Genomic DNA, 17,786 nt, shown 5'->3' with positions numbered 1-17,786 from the left:
GAGCTTCAGTGAGAGGAGCAGGTAGGATATACACTGGGTTAGGTTAGAGCACTAACTATGGTTTGGATATCGGCCGTTGGATTGGCTCAGATCGACGGTTGTCAGAAGCTGAGTTTGTAAATTGGGCTGACTGTTGTTGGCGTTTACTTTCTTATACCAAAGTTCAAAACCCTTTTCAAATAAATTACAACATGTATTTGCAAATAGAAAAAGGCATATTGTAGATTTGTCTCCCGAATTTGTATAAAGATGTCAATTTCTTCTTTGAATTTTAATTTTAGCCCATTATCTCTGAATAATTATAATTAGCTAATTTCTTGAACTTTAATTTTAACCAATTATTCTCCTAAACTTTTATAAGTAGCCAATTCTCCCTTTGACACTAGATTTAAAAAATTTCATTCAATTTTCCTTCCATTTTGATCACTCAAATAACACATGACAACTGTATAGGGGCAAAAATAATGGAAACTTGATGGATGAAAAATTTTAAAATCCAATGCTGGGGGAATTAGCTATTTATAACATTTTTAGAGGGGTAATCGGTTAAAGTTAAAGTTAAAGGAGGAACTTGGCCAATTATAAGATTTTAAAGGATAATTAGCTAAAATTAAAATTTAAGGGAAAATTGACTACTCTAGGTGGCTTTTTTTTTGGGAGGGGGGGGGGGGGCGGCGCGGGGAATTTGTAGGGGTGGGGGACAGACAAATACCTCAAAGAAAAAACAATTGGGCCCGTTGTTCACTCACAATAATTAAGGTAGTTTGTGTGCGTCCCATAATTAAAGTAGTTTAGAGTAACTTACCTAATTTTTTTAATGTGAGTGTCATTTGATACCACCAAATTATACTAGTTTTTTTTTTATTATATTTATTTATTTATTATTATTATTATTGAAACCAAATGATACTAATGTAATGAGTAAACGATACAGTTAATCATGAACCTTGGGTATTGTACTAATAGAGAATATTGAGACAAATTCCTCTGGTCTGGTCATTTGATATCGACACGTTATCAACTATCAATATGTCATTTATATTATTGATCGTATCAATACTTCAATTACATAGTTCTTCATATGTTTGATCATGGAATTCTATATTCCAAGTAACTAACGGACTAGTCAAACAATTTGACCTCACTTTTTTTTTTTCTTTCTATTTGTGTGAACTTACAACACCATATCATATTTGTGACAATCACACTTAAAAGCTACTTGATAAATACGACATTTTTAATGCTTATTTTATTCTTCAACAAATGCGAACCTTTGTTACATACATTTTCATGAACATGAAATTAATTTGTCCTCTGACTTTTATGATTTAGAATTACACTGTTTAAATGTCTGGTATTAATGATCAAAGTAACTTTATTGTTAAAATTTGTGATTAAATCACTAGATAGTGTTGTTTGGCGATTCAAATTTAATTGTCACTTTATATATACAGTCAGCATCCTAAAATAGTGAAATTTTCAAATATTGCCGAAACGCCCTTTTATAATTAGGGATGTCAAAATAAAATAATTTAATGAAATAGGGATAAAATGGTAAAATTGAGAACATTTCAATTTAGAAATAGAAAAATAAATAAACAAAAAAAGAGGCCTTTTCGTGCAAACAGCCGTACACCTTTCCACAAACATCTGCAGAGAAAAATGAAAAGGACAATATGTTAGTTGACCCGGCCCAACCCAATTAAAAATCTCCCACGACCGACTAAAGGACCCGCAGTTCGCAATGGACACGTGTACGTCTATGATCTGCTGGCCGTGGACCCATTGACGCATAGTATTACCGTCTTCCTCTCCTCCTTATATTCAAACAAGGAAGAGTCCCAAAATTCCATCCGTTCTGATCTCCATTTCTGCGATCTCTGAATCTCCTGTTGACTTTGACCCACCACCACATTCGGCCGTTCCTCCTTTCTCCGCCATGCTCCGCCGCTAAAACCCCCGATTTCACGACGACCCAGAAGCCGGTTTTCTCAGATTTCGCAGCTCTGGTTCACGATCTGGGGCTGTTTTGCTGCGACTTTCGGGTTTAGGGGTTTCGAAGGGCATACGAGAATGCCTTCGGTGCCCATTCATCTCCTCCTACGACCCTCGGTCCCTAACTTGACTTCCTTCCAGGGCGGCTCTTGCTCTCATCGTCTGAAACGTCTCGAAAAAGGTGATCGGCGCGGTAATCTTAGTTAACATTCGGTTTTAATCTCACTTGGGTTCGTTTATCTTGTGGTTCTTGCTCAGCTTCCCAGTTTGTAGCGAAGGTTAGAGAGTTTTCGTCGAGATTTCTTCGAGAAATCTGAGGTTTTAGGGTTCGAAGAACTTTTTGTTAAGGCTTTAAGAAATTTGGAATCGTTTTGTCAGATCTTGGTGCGAAGGCTTTCTTGCTGTTAACTTTATTCGAGGTAATTAATTTTATGAATTTAATTTTTATTTATGTTGATTGGTATTGTTTATATTTAGGTTCAGATTATGAGGCAGCTGGATATTTTTGGATTATATATATGTAGTTATTTGTAGTTTATTTATGATTTGGTGAACTGTGTTGATTTGATTTCACCGATGATGTTTGATGTTGTTAAAATGTGGATTTTGGCATTTTGTAGAATTTGTAATTGTAGATGGACATAAGCTTTCCTCGTGGGAAATCGGTGTTGCGAAATGTAGACAGTTTGCAAGGTTTGCAGCCCTCTGTGAACCAAGAGCAAATTCGTACTAGTTTGCTTGAAGATTATTCGGTAAGCGGTCTTGTAAGTGCTGTTGGCGAGTCCTTGAATATCAGCGTTGGAGAAGACTCGATTGATGTTAAAGATGTTGGAAAAGAGTCGACTGATGTCAAAGATGTTGGAAAAGAGTCGAGGATTGATGTTAAAGATGTTGGAAGAGAGTCGATTGATGTCAGACGTGTTGGAAAAGAGTCGACTGATGTCAAACATGTTGGAGAAGTGGAACTTGCTTCTGATGGGTATAATAGTGTCGGTGTGGAGAAGAGAAACACACATGAAGATCCTAAAGCACAGCAGGGAAAAGTCACTCGAAAATGCTTGAACAAGTGTGCAACCTTTCCTAATCCTACTGGTGTGCTCTCTCCTAATGCCTCCGCAAGCATAGTAAAGGAGGAACCTAAAGAAGCACTATGCGGGGATGAACATCATCACCAAGCCTGCTTGCGCTCGGTGTCTTTGCCTGTAAGTTATCTATATGCTTACTGAAAGAGCCTATTGTCCCCAGAGTTGTGCACTTTATTCCCCCTAATACTATGTTTTCTCTCTTGGATATCCCGTTAATCATTACCACTTTTGTTTTCAGTTGATATACTTAAGGAACCTGTTGTTATTGTAATGAGCTCATAGCCTTACGCGGACTATGCCTAGCTTGATATACAGCACATCAAACTAAATGTTGCACCTGGTTTAGAGTTTCCGGTCATGCTCCCCCTCTTGGCTCCACTTCAAGTGTGGGAGGCGGAATGTGTTTGTTTCTTTGTGTTTTAGCTAACGTTCATTTTTATCATGTTCATTATGCCTTGTCCTTGATGTTGGATGGTTGCTCTGTAGTATGTCATGCAAGGTATAGAAGCGGCGTATTTTTTTTGTGCATCTCCTCTGTTAGGTTATCCAGAAAATATAGACATAAAATTTAGTGTAATTATTATGCATTAATGTACAACAACGTAATTTCGGCAAGTGTAAAATAGGTGGCAGAGTAGTATGCTGTCTTCTAGGTTTGGAATGATTGAACTGGCTACTTGAAAAGAAATGTTGTGATAGTCTAGTTTCTGATGATGTGCTCACTACGTAGGTCTTATGGTTCTTAATGCCTTGTGCAGGCTCCTTCAAAGCTACTTTCTGCTCTGAAAGGTAGCCGGGAGAAAGAGGGCTTATCACCCGGGAAACTTTCTGTCACTTGGGCTCCTGATGTGTACGATCCGCCTGCTACATCAATGTCGCACACAGTTACAGGCAAGAAACAGCAGAAGTCAAAGAACAAGAAGAATTGGAAGAAAGATGGAAAGAAGGGGCAAAAGAGCAGCTCTTCACGAGGAAAAGATAAGAAGCAATATCGCAAATCTGGGGCTTCTGAGAGGTGTCGCAGATCTCTGGATCCCCGTGAAACATTGGTCGACACAAACAATGGTTTTGGTGAGCTTGTGGTGGGCAGCCCAGACCAGCATTCTTATTGTGGGAGCTCCTTCTTGAAAAATTCGCTCACTAACGTGCATTACCCAGTTGCAGAAGCATTGTAAGCAAACGTAATATCACATCCTACGCTGTGTGCATAAATAAGTCACTCGAGACAATGTTATGTTTATGAGTGTTTGGGAAAACTTGGAACAATGTGCTACTCTATTTGCACCCAGTGTGGTTATTTCTTTATATGTTGTATTGTTGCTATGCTTCTTTCAGAGCAGCGTTTTGTAATTAGTATTGCCGTGTTTGTGGCACGCATTTGTACTGTGAACCGGCTTTTCGCTCGCAGAATGCTATCGTATTTGGTTGGCCCGATTATGATTTGTTAATTTTCTGCTTGGATTTTGTCTGCGTACTCTCCGTCAAGGGTTTATGAATTCATACATCAATAGCATCGTGGAACCCTAATTTATGTGGAAGTTCAGTTATGTTTGCTGTGCTTGGCGACGTTTTCATTTTGTAAGGTTGTGTTAAAGGCCGTATAAATTGAGCTGGTGTTCTAGACCAATGGTTAAATTCAAAATGGAATTGAAGAGTTAACAGCCTGAATAATCTCATTTGGAATTCCAGTTGGGGTTGCACAATGACGAAATGAGTACTTTATGTTGTGTACTCGGCATTAATTTTAACATAATCGTAACTTAGGTCACAACCCCATGCTTGACCTCGTCCCGGGCCATCACCTGTTCAAAAGTAAAGGGCATATCAAACACGAAAGATGTACAAAAATAGTTGAGTTTGCAGGTTTAGTAATCATGGTTCTAACTGAATATCTGACTTGAATCTCCTCCAAATGTTTAACTTACCTACGGATACACTAATTACAACTGTGCCGTGGATCTCACCAGCCTTCTTGAGGTAGTTACTAGCCGAACTCCTGAAAGAAATATAGCTAGTCAAACTACTAGGTTTAGGGTCGATCTCCTCAGAGAGGAGAAAGATGACGGGCTGAAAGGGAAATGTCCTTGACACAGAGCGAAACGATTTTGTTACCTGTCAAATAATTGTGGCTCCCCACCATCCATGAGCAGAATATCCCCTAGTAATACTTGGAGCTTGCTTTGGTCGAAAGGTATCCCTGCATAGCCTGCAGCAGCAGCGATGCGCCCCCAGTTTGGGTCTCTGCCATATATTGCAGCCTGATTGACATTTGGGAATTAAATTTAGTATTTGGTACACACGAGCATAAAAAAGGTAGGCAGAGTTCAGATATCATGCCTTTACTAGTGAAGAAGATGCCACCGACCGTGCTATTTTTGCTGCTTCAGCCTCACAATCTGCACCAGTCACCGTAACCTGCACATCTAAGTCCGGATTAGCAGACACATCTTCGAAATCATATATGAAATACCTCAATTTCATCATCCTCAAAAATCAAAGTGCAAACAATTAGCAGTCTCGTACTTACCCAGATCCCACACTGAGCACTTTACAATACTATGTTATACTTGTGAGATTAAAGAACAATTTGACTTTAACTTGAAAAATAAAATTAGAAAAACAGTGGAAATTAGCAATCTGGAATAAGAATGCAGACCTCAATTAAGCAGGTTGCACCTTCTCCATCCCAAGCTATTGATTTGGCAAGACCTTGCATTACCTGCAAAATGACACAACAATTGCAATCCTAAGAATTGGATTTAGACCACATACAACAGCTCAAATGGAAAACACAACTTATTTTTTCCATTTAATTCCTGAAATTTGGATCTCAGCCTAGGAGATTTTTGGACCACGGAGGTTACGTAATAATTAAATGAGTGGAACTAACCACATCAAGGCATGCTTGAAGTTGGACTGCTTCGTTACTGTTGTAGGAAGATATCTTGGTTCCAGATAGTCCACTAGCTAACGCAATGACAGTATCATTGGTGCTTGTATCTCCATCTACCTGCAACGAGAAAACACCTTAAGTGGGTTATCATACTACAAAAGAAAGATGCAGCAGGTTGATTACACTCCGTTAGGTGTTAGTCACACTAAGTATGATATTTCGAGAAAAAGGGAAAATAGAAAGTTTACTTACTGTTATTTGGTTGAAGCTTCGGTTGACAGCAATTTGAACCATTTTTCTCCAAACATCACTGCTAACCATTGCATCGGTTGTAACTACCTGTTCCCGTATAAAACTCTTAGTAACATTATGTACTAGTAACAAACATCAGGAGTAACTTAAAAAGACATACTCCCAGCATGGTAGCCATATTTGGGTGGATCATCCCGGAACCTTTTGCCATTCCCCCGACTCTTATATTTGTCCCTCCAACCTGAGAAATCACCAGTGTAGTAAGGACCTGACTGATTTTTCAAAGTTGTTTTTATTTCCAATGTTGTTTACTTGGTAGTAATATGCAGAAGCTAGATCACAATTAAAGAATGTGACATTAGTTTACATTAAAGAGAGTAAACATACTTGGAAATTGTAATGCCAACGTTTTGGCATCGCTGATTATGCATAAAACAAAACTTCAAACAAAAGCAAGCAACATAAGAGTTGCATGGTACAGTGTCTTTATCAAGATCCGTACAAGACAAGCACTGAGCACATTAACAAAAACAATTCCAAAAAAAAAGCAGATATCTCATGCATCAAGGATATAAATACAGGAAACATTGCACACCTGAGACTGAATTGCCACACTCTTGCTAACGAGGTCAGTTGTTGTGATTGCCACTGCTGCAGCATTTGCTCTGCAGACCGAACCAAAATGGCACATCAGGGCGATGATTTTAAATTTTTTTAATCCCCATAGTTTCACAACAAAAAAGAATAGCATGCACTCAAAAAACAAGAGAGTTAGTTTACATCAAAGAGAATAAAGTACTTGGAAATTCGATGCCGAAAATAAATACAACCAGGTACATAAACATGAAAGTATGTCATTTATATGAGCTAAGTTTACAAGCATTAACATTTACCCATCAGTTGACGATGACAGTGAATTAACCAGTTTTGGAAGAGATTTTAGAAGTGCTTCCTGCATATGAGAATTAACGAATGAATCGTTTATACAACACTAAGAACATGTTAAGTTATATATCTGCCATAAAAATATCATGTAACATTTATTAGTCAATCTGTTAATATTCCAACAAATACTGTGCACATCAGTATGATTAGAAATGAGCATAAGAAGGAAACAGAAATATGGTGGCTATATATTAACCTTCTTTATCCTTTGACCAATCACACCAGTGGATTCAATCAGCACTTCCTCTTGTCTCAAATGAAGCAGCTGCAGTACAAAAATTCATGTTGAACTTGATAAAAAAAAAATCCAGCCTATGCAAGAGTATCTATGAGATTCATGTGTTTGTCGCCCTCCACATACCTTAGCAAGGCTGCTGGAGCACTCTATTACATCTTGATATCCCGCATCACCCTGGACAGAATTGGAATGTATATCATCTGTGCAAAACTTAACTGTAACAACATACTCGGAGAGTGATTTAACAAGCTACAAAGTTTGGAAGACAAAATAAATAGAAAATTGACAATAGGCATCGATAAATGTCCTACCGTTGCTGCATTGGCTTGACCAGCATTGATCAAAACTGCTCGCGCCGAGCAGAAAATCAAAAACACAAAAATGATATCAAACACAACAACAAATTTACAGTAATCCCAACATCATTAGCTAATAAGTAAAAGAAGCATTGAAACAAAAGACAGTCAAGCACACCATTTCTGAAGTCTTTAATACAGATTTGCAATACAATACCGGCGCAGCTGCTACCACATTCGTGGTAAACGATCCTGCAATTAATCAAACTTAAAAATCATTACAAAAATGAAAAATTACACAGAATCAACTAGATGAGATTAATTACTCACCAGCAGAAGTGGCATCAACATCACAAGTGACAAGCGCAAGATCAGGCTTGTCCCCTTTGGCACGAAGACCGCCATACAATCCGGAAGCTTTGAATCCTTCTGCAGCTGTAACTCCGCCGGGAATCTACAGAATCATGAATAAAGTCACAGGTCTTGATCAATATTAAAGAAACACGAAAACGAAATTGCACAGAAAAATGCAAAAAGTAAAACAAAAACAGCGTCGTGGAGAAGGTCAACCTGCTTCCAAGGTCCTTCCGGAAGAAAAATGGGGGCTGCCGGAATGTGAGCGGAGACTTCAATTGCAGACATGGAAATAGCGGGAATTTTGAAGTCCCGCCGAGACGAACCGAAACAAGGGATTGCTGAGAATTTGACGGAGACGGATTGAGGAGCGTAGAGATACATTTCGGCAGTAACACCTTGGAGTTGGATTTGAAAACGGTGGTTTTAGGGTTTTGCGGCTGTTAAACGTATTCTTTGGGCGGCCGAAAGTTTCAAACAGTATTGGGGTGGAGGTGAGAAGTAGAAAGTTTTAAAGGGCTAATACTTAGTACTCAATGGTGAGTACCCAAAAAACTGACTCTTTGAAGTGGCCCAATTAAAAGTTTACACCTGTTATGTCCAAACACTCACAAACAGATTTTTCAGTATGAGTATTACATAAGGTGGTACATCTACTATTCTTATATAAATTATGGATTATATGTATTAAAAGCTTAATAACTTAAAATTTTTAAAATTTTTTATCATTTATATAAAAACACGTGATATATCATTCATGTTTTCGTCACACCTAAAATTTTCTCCTAGATATGAAGAAATTTTTCATTAAGACGAGAACACATCATATGTTTTAATAGAAGTAGAAGAAAATTTTATTTTTAATACATATATTTCACTATCTATATAATGATATTAAAATGAAAAATTTCTCCCACATATACTCGTACACAAACATCCCTCTTCTTCCTCACTGTCAACCCATCTCTTCTCCATCCGCTCTGATCGTTTCTCTCCGACGACTCCAACCCTAACTCCTTTTATTTTCCAGCGACCACCTCTAATCCCCCGCTTCTCCGGCAACTGCCTCCGATTCTAATTTTTCCGGCAACTGCGAATAGACGGCCTCCCGCGATGGACGTTGTAGTTCCACGCCGGCCTTAACCTGCTGCTCCCCGATGGACGCCCTTGATTTACTCAATCTTCTGTTGTGTGGTCATAATCCCGACCTTCAAGCCATGGTCAGAAAACTGCAGTGGTGGAGACGTTGGGGTCCTACGGATGAAGAGGGGGATGTTTGGATGAGTTATTACCGTTGTTTGGTTACATGTTTTATATAACTTAAACTTTAACAGGTGTCTTATTTACACCACTTCAAAGAGTCAGTGTTTGTGAACTCCACGGTGAGTACCCAAGTATCGTCCGTGTAAAGGTCTTGTCTTGCGTGTGAGTATTACCATCCATGCCACATATAACGAGTTCAAAGACAAGATGACAAAATTTTTTTCTCTTACTCTCTTAGTACTACAATTAATGGTAATGTTGACAAGTTTAAGGTTCGGTTTTTATGGAAGGTGAATTCAAACCAAATTATTCTGACTGATCTGTTGGATAGCGCAATCAAGTCTCTCACTCTGTTGGTATGAGTACATTATTGTACTAAAAAAAAGACTATTGACAATGCATGATTTAGTTAAATTACTATCTCAATGGTGCATCAAATATAAATAAGTTCCTGCCATTTAAGTTCAATTTGCATTATAGAGTACAAAAACACATGTTTTGAAGTGATAGTGCAATTGTTTTTACAATCATTGTTTGTAACACTCATCACGTTAACATTGATCACTCAAGCAACATGAAGATTATTATAGGAAAACAACTATCCCATCACTCAAACTATCATATACTAACATTTCAGCACAAGCTCGCGTGCATGCGAGAGGTCATTTTTTGTGCACATGAGCTACACGCCCTTTAAAGATGGGTTTGGTTTAGAAATTTTTCTAATTGTTTAACAGTGGTATTTCGTGAGAAATTGTTCATGAATTGTGCATGTGAGGGCTTTCTTAACATATTAGGCATTAAAATGTTCTTATGCTTTTCTTTTTCAATCATCTTCTTGAGATAATTTTTTTAACAGTTATGTTACAAACTATGACATGGTATCTAACCACCCAAGTAGTCAAGGTTTACTCTTTATCATGAAAAAAATAATCAACTCGGGTTTGTAAAGAAAAACACTCCTCAAAATCCATCTCGGTGGATATCTTCGTATGAAAACATTCTGTTTTGATAATTTGTCAAAGCTGAACAGTGGTGCAGCAAGATCACGGTGTTCCACCATTCGTGCCTAACAAATATCACTAATAAGAACCTTGTTCTAACCTCAACGCATGACACACATAAGCCTGCTATATAACTGTTCACAACATACTTTTTCATATCATAACGTCCTTTGCACAATTAGTCTGCTATATATCTATCTCAGACTTGCAAGGTAAGTTTCTAGACGGTAACCACCCAACTAACTAAATCATCCCATCTCATGACAAGTGTTAATCATCTAATAAGGTTCCATTACCTAACAGAACATACACATATCTCATTAATTTGGATAACCCAACTTAGTATCCTAACATTACCCCGCCCATAGAAACAGACCTTGTCCTCAAGGTTGAAAAGAAGGGAATCGACACTTGAAATTGTCATACGGCTCCCAGGTGGCATCCTCCTTGCGATGATTCTTCCAATGAACAAGAACTTCAGGGATCTGGGAATTGTCCTTGGTAAGTACACGAGACTGGAGAATGGCAAATGGGGTTGCTGGTAGCAGACCATCATCCGTAACATCAGGGAGCGGAGTAGTAGGAGCCATACCCACACCCAATTGCTTCTTCAAGCATGAGACATGGAAGACAAAATGTAATTTGGAGTGAACTGGCAGTCTGATCTTATAGGCTACTGATCCAATCTTCTCCAATACCTCAAAAGGTCCATAAAATTTTGGTTGGAGCTTATGAAATGGATGACTAGCCAAAGACTGATGTTGATAAGGAACAAGCCGGAGGTATACCATGTCACCTACTTCAAAAGAACGGTCAGTACGATGTTTATCCACCTGTTGCTTCATTTGGACCTGAGCAGCTTCCAAATTAGATTTGAGTTGAGTTAAAATCTGCGAGCGGGTTTGTAAACAGCGATCGACCATGTCCAATTTGGTGGTGCCAGACTCATACGTTGGAATTGCAGGAGAAGTTGGCCATACACAATTTCATATGGTGTGAGCTTCGAAGAAGAGTGATAAGAAGTGTTGTAACTCCATTCAGCCCGTGATAACCATTGGAGCCATTTCTTTGGTTGAAGGCTGCAAAAACAACGCAGATATGTTTCCAGACAACGGTTGACTACCTCAGTTTGCCCATCAGACTGGGGGTGATACCCTGAGCTCAAACAGAGTTTAGACCCTTGTAATGCAAAGAACTCTTTCCAAAATGCACTTAGGAACACCGGATCTCGGTCACTAACGATCGTGGCAGGCATTCCATGGAGCTTGAATATGTGGTCCACAAAAACCTGAGCAACGGAATGGGCCGTGTATGGATGCGACAGTGCCACAAAATGGGCGTATTTAGAGAACCGATCAACAACTACAAAAATAACCGTCTTCCCTTTGTAAGGCGGCAACCCAACAATAAAATCCATGGAAATATCAGTCCACACAGTTTGAGGAATTGGCAGGGGATTCAAGAGGCCTGGTGAAGCCAAGGTTTCGTATTTGTTTTGTTGACACACCTGACAGTCAGCAACCATCCGTCGAATGTCAGTCTTCATGCCATGCCAATAGAAAGAGCGAGAGAGTCGCTTGTAAGTCTTAAGAAACCCGGAATGTCCCGCCATCAAGGTACTGTGATGTTCATGAAACACCTTATCCCTCCAATTGGTCGTCGGACTCAACACAATTCTGCCCTTATGCTTAAGGAACCCATTATCAAAATGGAAGGAAGAGGAAGATGTAGCCGCAACACTAGTCAACACCGAGGGGTCCTTGAGTTTTGAAATAATCCAAGGCTCTTGTTCCAAATGGCGCCTCAAGTCGTCTAACCAACCCATATAGGGATAGGAAATAGCACATAACTGAGCCTCCGAATGTAGTCGAGACAAAGCATCCGCAACTTGATTTTCAGTGCCTTGTTTGTACTGGATTTCATAATCAAAGCCCAAGAGTTTAGAAATCCATTTTTGTTGGAATGGAGTATGAGCCCGATTTTGCAGAAAGAATTTCAAACTATGATGGTCTGTGCGGATAACAAAGTGGCTGCCTTGAAGATAAGTTTGCCATTTCTTAATAGCATGGACGATTGCAAGCATCTCCCTTTCATATGCCGACATAGCTTGAGATCGAGGACCAAGGGCTTTACTTGTAAAAGCTATAGGGCGGCCTTCTTGTTGTAGAACAGCCCCAATGCCCGTGTTAGATGCATCTGTTTCAATCACAAATGGCTGCGAAAAATCTGGAAGAGCCAGAACTTGTGGAGATAACATCACATCTTTAAGCTGATTGAAAGCAACCGTAGCGTCGGAATTCCAATGGAAGGCATCCTTCTTTGTTAAGGCAGTTAGTGGGCCACAAATTCTGCCATAACCTGGTATAAACTTGCGGTAATACCCAGTTAAACCCAAAAATCCACGCAAGGCTTTAATGGTTCCAGGTCAAGGCCAATCTTGAATGACCCGGAGCTTGGAATGATCCGCTGCAACGCCATCCCGTGATACCACATGACCCAAATACTCAATCTGTGTTTTACCAAAATCACATTTTGATTTCTTTACAAACAATTTATGCTGCTGTAGCACGTGAAAAACTGTACTGAGATGTCGCAAGTGTTCCTCCCAAGTAGAACTGTAAACTAAGATATCGTCAAAAAAGACCAGAACAAAGTGACGTAAAAAGGGCCGGAAAATCTCATTCATGAGACTTTGAAAAGTTGCTGGAGCGTTAGTGAGGCCGAATGGCATTACCAGGAACTCATAGTGGCCACTGTGAGTACGGAAGGCTGTTTTGGCAATATCATCAGGATGAACTCGGATTTGATGATATCCTGCTCTGAGATCGAGCTTAGAAAAAAATTGAGCCCCAAAGAGTTCATCTAACAATTCATCAATTAAAGGAATCGAATACTTATCTTTGATCGTCAACAAATTCAAAGCCCGGTAATCCATACACATCCTCCAACTGCTGTCTTTTTTCCGAACCAACAAAACAGGAGAGGAAAATGGACTGTTACTAGCACGGATAAACCCGGAATCCAATAGCTCTTGAACACAATTCTCAATTTCAGATTTTTGTATAGGACTGTAACGATAAGGTCTTGCACTAGGTGGTTTACTGCCCTCCAAAAGTGGAATGTGATGGTCATGGGATCTTGAAGGAGGTAAAGTAGTAGGTGTCTGGAAGATAGAGTCAAACTGAGAAAGCAATTCCTGCAACCCTGCTTGTTGACTATCCGAGAGATCTCCAACCACTACTACTGTTGTATTCGGATCAAGAAGGAATAAAACAACCCCAAAAGACCCTTGACTGAGCAATCGTTCCATTTGACACACTGATACGGAACTTGGCGCATGAGGAGGAGAGCTATACAAACAATAGTATCGTTGGCCTAAGGTGAATTCCATCTTCAATTTCTCAAAATCCCAGAGAATGGGTCCCAAGGTTCGCAACCATTGAGCACCCAAGACAACATCACAACCACCCAATTGCAAAACATACAAATCCGAGATATATTCGTAGTCTTGGATACTAATTCTAACCTGAGAACAACACCCCATACTGGTAATTGTACCACCATTGGCAATCATCACATCAAACTTCATAAGAGGGTCGACTCTCCAACCCATCTTCTTGGCGAGGGCAGAGTTGATGAAATTATGAGAACTTCCCGAATCGAAAAGAATCATTGCAGGGCAATGTTTAATAGACCCTAGGACCTTCATAGTTTGAATATTATCAGGAGCAGAGACACCATACACGGCACATGCAGTAATACGAGCATTCGATAACTCATCACCCTTATCTAACACAGGATCCTCATCAAGAACCTCCTCAGATCTATCAGACAAATCAAGTAGTAAGAGTTGTTGACTTTGGCAAACATGCCCTCTAAACCATTTGACAGGACAATAATCGCAAAGACCCTTTTTCCGTCGTTCCCTAATTTCCTCAAAAGTCATCTTCTTCACAGTGTTTGGTTTAGGAAAAGTAACAGAGGAATTGGGGTTACCTGGATCCGTAAGACCTGGAGTAACCTTACTGCCCACCGAATTATGCCAAGAGAAATTTGGAGTCTTCGAAAAAGATCGGATCTTAGAATCAGCAAGCTTAGCATCGAGTTGTAAGGCAATAGCCTGCGCCTCATAAACGTCCGATGGTCGCAGAAGCTTGACATCGTGACGGAGCTCCGATCTCAATCCCCCAATGAAACAGCTTTTAAGCATCGACGGAGCAATCTCATGGGTTCGATTTGCCAAACGCCTAAACGCTGCAATGTAATCTCGAACTAACCCCGTCTGTCGCAATTGAATCAAAGCTTCAGAAAAATCCTCAAACTCCGATGGCCCGAACTCACGACAGAAAACCTTAACAAAATCAGGCCAACGAGGAAAGTTCTTGATACAATTCCGCCATTGAAACCACTGAAAGGCTTCTCGATCAAAATGAAAAGATGCCAATTGAACCTTGCGATCGTCGGCGACCGAGAAATATTCGAAGAAATGTTCCGCCTTATACACCTAAGCTAATGGATCATCACCTTCACCAAATCTTGGAAAATCGAGCTTGATTGGTGGCTGGCGAAACTGGAATTGATAATCTTGATGACGGAATCTAGTATCTTGACGTTGACGCTGGAATTGCAGATTGGGATCAAGATTCTGATCGCTGAAGGTTTCCTCCGAATCCATGGGATTTCCCCCCAATTCAGACGGACCCACACGATTGGTACGATCACGGCCTTGCTTTTCCATGGAAACCGACCGAGATTCCACCAACGAGAGACGAGTATCGATCGACGCCATGAATTTGGTCATTTGGGCTGTCAGATTCTGAACCGATTCTTCGATTCTGGAGTTCGAAGCTTCAAGGGCGGTGACGCGAGCATCCATCTTTGTGGCTCGAGTGGTTGCCCTCAGCATACGCAAGGGAAACGTGGGATCGTAGAATTGGCTGATACCAATAATAAGAACCTTGTTCTAACCTCAACGCATGACACACATAAGCCTGCTATATAACTGTTCACAACATACTTTTTCATATCATAACCTCCTTTGCACAATTAGTCTGCTATATATCTATCTCAGACTTGCAAGGTAAGTTTCTAGACAGTAACCACCCAACTAACTAAATCATCCCATCTCATGACAAGTGTCAATCATCTAATAGGGTTCCATTACCTAACAGAACATACACATATCTCATTAATTTGGATAACCCAACTTAGTATCCTAACAATCACCCCTAAGATTAAAAACTGAAAGAAAAAAAATCAAATTTTCGAAGTGCATGGCTTAACAGAATCAGTGTAAGTTTTTTTTTCTTCTTTTTCAAAAGGAAGACAACTAGTGGTAAGCCACGGTTATCCATTCATTCCTGGCCCGGAGGGGCTATGGAGAATTTCATCCTGCCCGTGGCCACAGTCAAACAGACTTACCAGCTCGGAGCATCGAATTCGGGACCTCCCACATTTTTTTGTTTATTGGGGAGCCGTAGCCTGCCAACTTATCATTGAGCCACTTGATGTGGTTTCGATGTAAGTTCCATAGGTAAAATGTGCCAGAAAGGTTAAAAGAAGGAAATTTAAAGCATGGATAACCATATTTAAATAATTCAAGTGTTTCATATTTCTCAATACATATAACCAGAGGGGGATTAGTGTTGAAACTGCCCTCCTTTTCATCACAATGAGATTAAACCGAAGCAACTCATGCAGTCATCATCCACACCACCCAATCGTCTTGTTTGATCTGAAGCCAGTTTCCGAAGGGTCTTGCTGTGCTTGCGGTGGAGGAGCATATCTAGGCTCCCTAGGCTTGGCAGGGTCGACGAAAATAACCCACCCATCCAAGAACTTGGCATTCATTCCTTCTCTAGCTTTCTCAGCTTCTTCAACTGATGCGTATGTGATGAAACCGAACCCCTTTGATCTTTGAGACACCCTATCCATGACCACCTTAGCTACATGGCCAACGAATGCAATGCGTTCGGGTTAAAGCATTGTAAGAAAGGTTGTTAGGACTTAGGAGAGCAAATGAACAAGCTAGAATCGACTTTTACCATCTACAATCTGCCCAAATGGGGAAAATGCCTCTCTAAGCTTTTCGTCTGTTGTTAATCTCGAAAGACCTGCTCATTGCAAATAACGAAACAACAGTAATGATTCAAGATTGAATATATTCGTGTCTTCAAGATTCTACAAATGGTAATGTAGTCTCCTCAGGAGCTCAACAGTTCTTCAGTAAACAGATGGCATATTTACAAGAGTTAAACACATTTGCAGCCATATTTGTTCTGTTTTCTTTTCGATAAATTAGTCGAAATATTCGAAAGTATTGGATTGAAGCTTTGTTATTAAATTTATATAAAAAAAAGAATCAAATAACAAAGAAATGAACACAGATTGAAGCACAAGGATATGCAATTACAAATTTACAAAAGAGGCCTGATCCTTTATAGGTCATAGACATACACTAAACTCTAAAGGAGCACCAAATTATATAAACTCGCATAATCTGGGTAGAAACCACAACCACTGATCGTAATGTGTCAATGTTTCATCGACATGTCGTCGATATTTAATTTCAGCAAGTGGGATCTGCTCAATTTAGCCAAGTTCCAAAAAAGATACAACCTTTGACAAAATAAGTGAAAAAGAAAGAATTTTCGAAGCAAAGAAATGAAAACAAAACATGGGTTTCTGCAGGATTCGATTGAATTTCGCAAAAAGGGAAGAACAGAAAGAAAATAACGAAGTGGGTGAGATCGACATGTACCGCTAATGAATAGCCTGGGGGATGTGAGAGTTGAATTGTGACGAATGACGGCGAATTGGGAGTGGAGAGCGGACGAAGATCCGCCGAGGACGCGTCGGAAGGTGGAGATGAACGCCATTTGAGGTGATCCGACTTCAATGGACAGTGTGTGACAACAGAGTCTGGGGATTTTGGGGGTTTAGGGTTTAATGAGCAGAGAGAAATATCAGGTTCGGGTCGGGTGGGAGCAGAGTTCCAGAAGCTTCTACACTTCGTTCAAAACCAATGGGTCCGACCGGGCTTGGCCCAATTGGGATTTTTCCACAAAAGTGAATGTCACGACTCACAAATTTAATAAAGTTCCGAATACGTCCCCGATCACACATAGTGGAAGTTAAGAGGGTCGGATGGTCACATGGTTCGGTCGTCCGCACTCTAGAATTTTTCGACATAAAAGTTTATGGGAGTCTAATATTGGAGTAGCCAATTACATTTATAATTAGATTCATGGTTTTTTTGGAATAATACCGATCACTAGTTTTTAATAAAAATATAATTGGAAACACTAAATAAACAATAATTCTATATGAATCATGATTTTATTGCCCTTTAATTGTCTGTTTAATGTCCTTGAATTATTTATTTATTATATGTTTGTGACCCCTTCTATTTTTTGAGACGAAATGATAATAACTTTATTGATGGGATTATAAACAATTATA

The 17,786-nt window shown here is 39.7% G+C and overlaps 3 protein-coding genes across 3 annotated transcripts; 1 reads left to right on the top strand and 2 right to left on the bottom strand.

Annotated features, from left to right (window-relative positions):
- The first annotated feature begins 1,829 nt into the window (after positions 1-1,829).
- LOC137744687 (uncharacterized) lies at positions 1,830-4,515 on the top strand. The gene is made up of 3 exons (XM_068484457.1): positions 1,830-2,414; positions 2,616-3,197; positions 3,839-4,515. Exons 2-3 carry the CDS (start codon positions 2,631-2,633, stop codon positions 4,253-4,255), a joined length of 984 nt encoding a protein of 327 aa, XP_068340558.1. The 5' UTR covers positions 1,830-2,414; positions 2,616-2,630; the 3' UTR covers positions 4,256-4,515.
- Positions 4,516-4,727: 212 nt separating this feature from the next.
- LOC137744685 (arginine biosynthesis bifunctional protein ArgJ, chloroplastic-like) lies at positions 4,728-8,546 on the bottom strand. Its single transcript, XM_068484456.1, has 16 exons — positions 8,275-8,546; positions 8,035-8,158; positions 7,884-7,956; positions 7,720-7,765; positions 7,532-7,582; positions 7,367-7,435; positions 7,119-7,177; positions 6,821-6,890; positions 6,386-6,466; positions 6,226-6,312; positions 5,971-6,090; positions 5,737-5,799; positions 5,418-5,495; positions 5,193-5,338; positions 5,006-5,076; positions 4,728-4,882 (listed from the first exon to the last, which is right to left on the bottom strand). Exons 1-16 carry the CDS (start codon positions 8,440-8,442, stop codon positions 4,800-4,802), a joined length of 1,389 nt encoding a protein of 462 aa, XP_068340557.1. The 5' UTR covers positions 8,443-8,546; the 3' UTR covers positions 4,728-4,799.
- Positions 8,547-15,872: 7,326 nt separating this feature from the next.
- LOC137745526 (organelle RRM domain-containing protein 2, mitochondrial-like) lies at positions 15,873-17,311 on the bottom strand. The gene is made up of 3 exons (XM_068485487.1): positions 17,086-17,311; positions 16,370-16,438; positions 15,873-16,270 (listed from the first exon to the last, which is right to left on the bottom strand). The coding sequence occupies exons 1-3, from the start codon at positions 17,201-17,203 to the stop codon at positions 16,029-16,031; spliced, it is 429 nt and encodes a 142-aa protein (XP_068341588.1). The 5' UTR covers positions 17,204-17,311; the 3' UTR covers positions 15,873-16,028.
- Positions 17,312-17,786: the final 475 nt, after the last annotated feature.

This window comes from Pyrus communis, chromosome 9 (assembly GCF_963583255.1).
Source record: "Pyrus communis chromosome 9, drPyrComm1.1, whole genome shotgun sequence".
NCBI classification, from domain to species: domain Eukaryota; kingdom Viridiplantae; phylum Streptophyta; class Magnoliopsida; order Rosales; family Rosaceae; genus Pyrus; species Pyrus communis.
Note: the sequence above shows the minus strand (reverse complement) of the source record. Positions and strands in the feature narration are given on the sequence as shown.

Bases quoted from the DNA above. Each gene is read 5' to 3' on its own strand.
- LOC137744687 (XM_068484457.1), top strand. From the start codon at position 2,631: ATGGACATAAGCTTTCCTCGTGGGAAATCGGTGTTGCGAAATGTAGAC. The intron at 3,198-3,838 runs GTAAGTTATCTA...TGCCTTGTGCAG, and splicing joins TGCGCTCGGTGTCTTTGCCT to GCTCCTTCAAAGCTACTTTC.
- LOC137744685 (XM_068484456.1), bottom strand. From the start codon at position 8,442: ATGTATCTCTACGCTCCTCAATCCGTCTCCGTCAAATTCTCAGCAATC. The intron at 7,583-7,719 runs GTAGGACATTTA...AATTCTGTCCAG, and splicing joins GTCAAGCCAATGCAGCAACG to GGTGATGCGGGATATCAAGA. The intron at 6,313-6,385 runs GTATGTCTTTTT...ATACGGGAACAG, and splicing joins ATATGGCTACCATGCTGGGA to GTAGTTACAACCGATGCAAT.
- LOC137745526 (XM_068485487.1), bottom strand. From the start codon at position 17,203: ATGGCGTTCATCTCCACCTTCCGACGCGTCCTCGGCGGATCTTCGTCC. The intron at 16,439-17,085 runs GTACATGTCGAT...TGCAATGAGCAG, and splicing joins CCCCAGGCTATTCATTAGCG to GTCTTTCGAGATTAACAACA. The intron at 16,271-16,369 runs GTAAAAGTCGAT...TTGGCCATGTAG, and splicing joins ATTTGGGCAGATTGTAGATG to CTAAGGTGGTCATGGATAGG.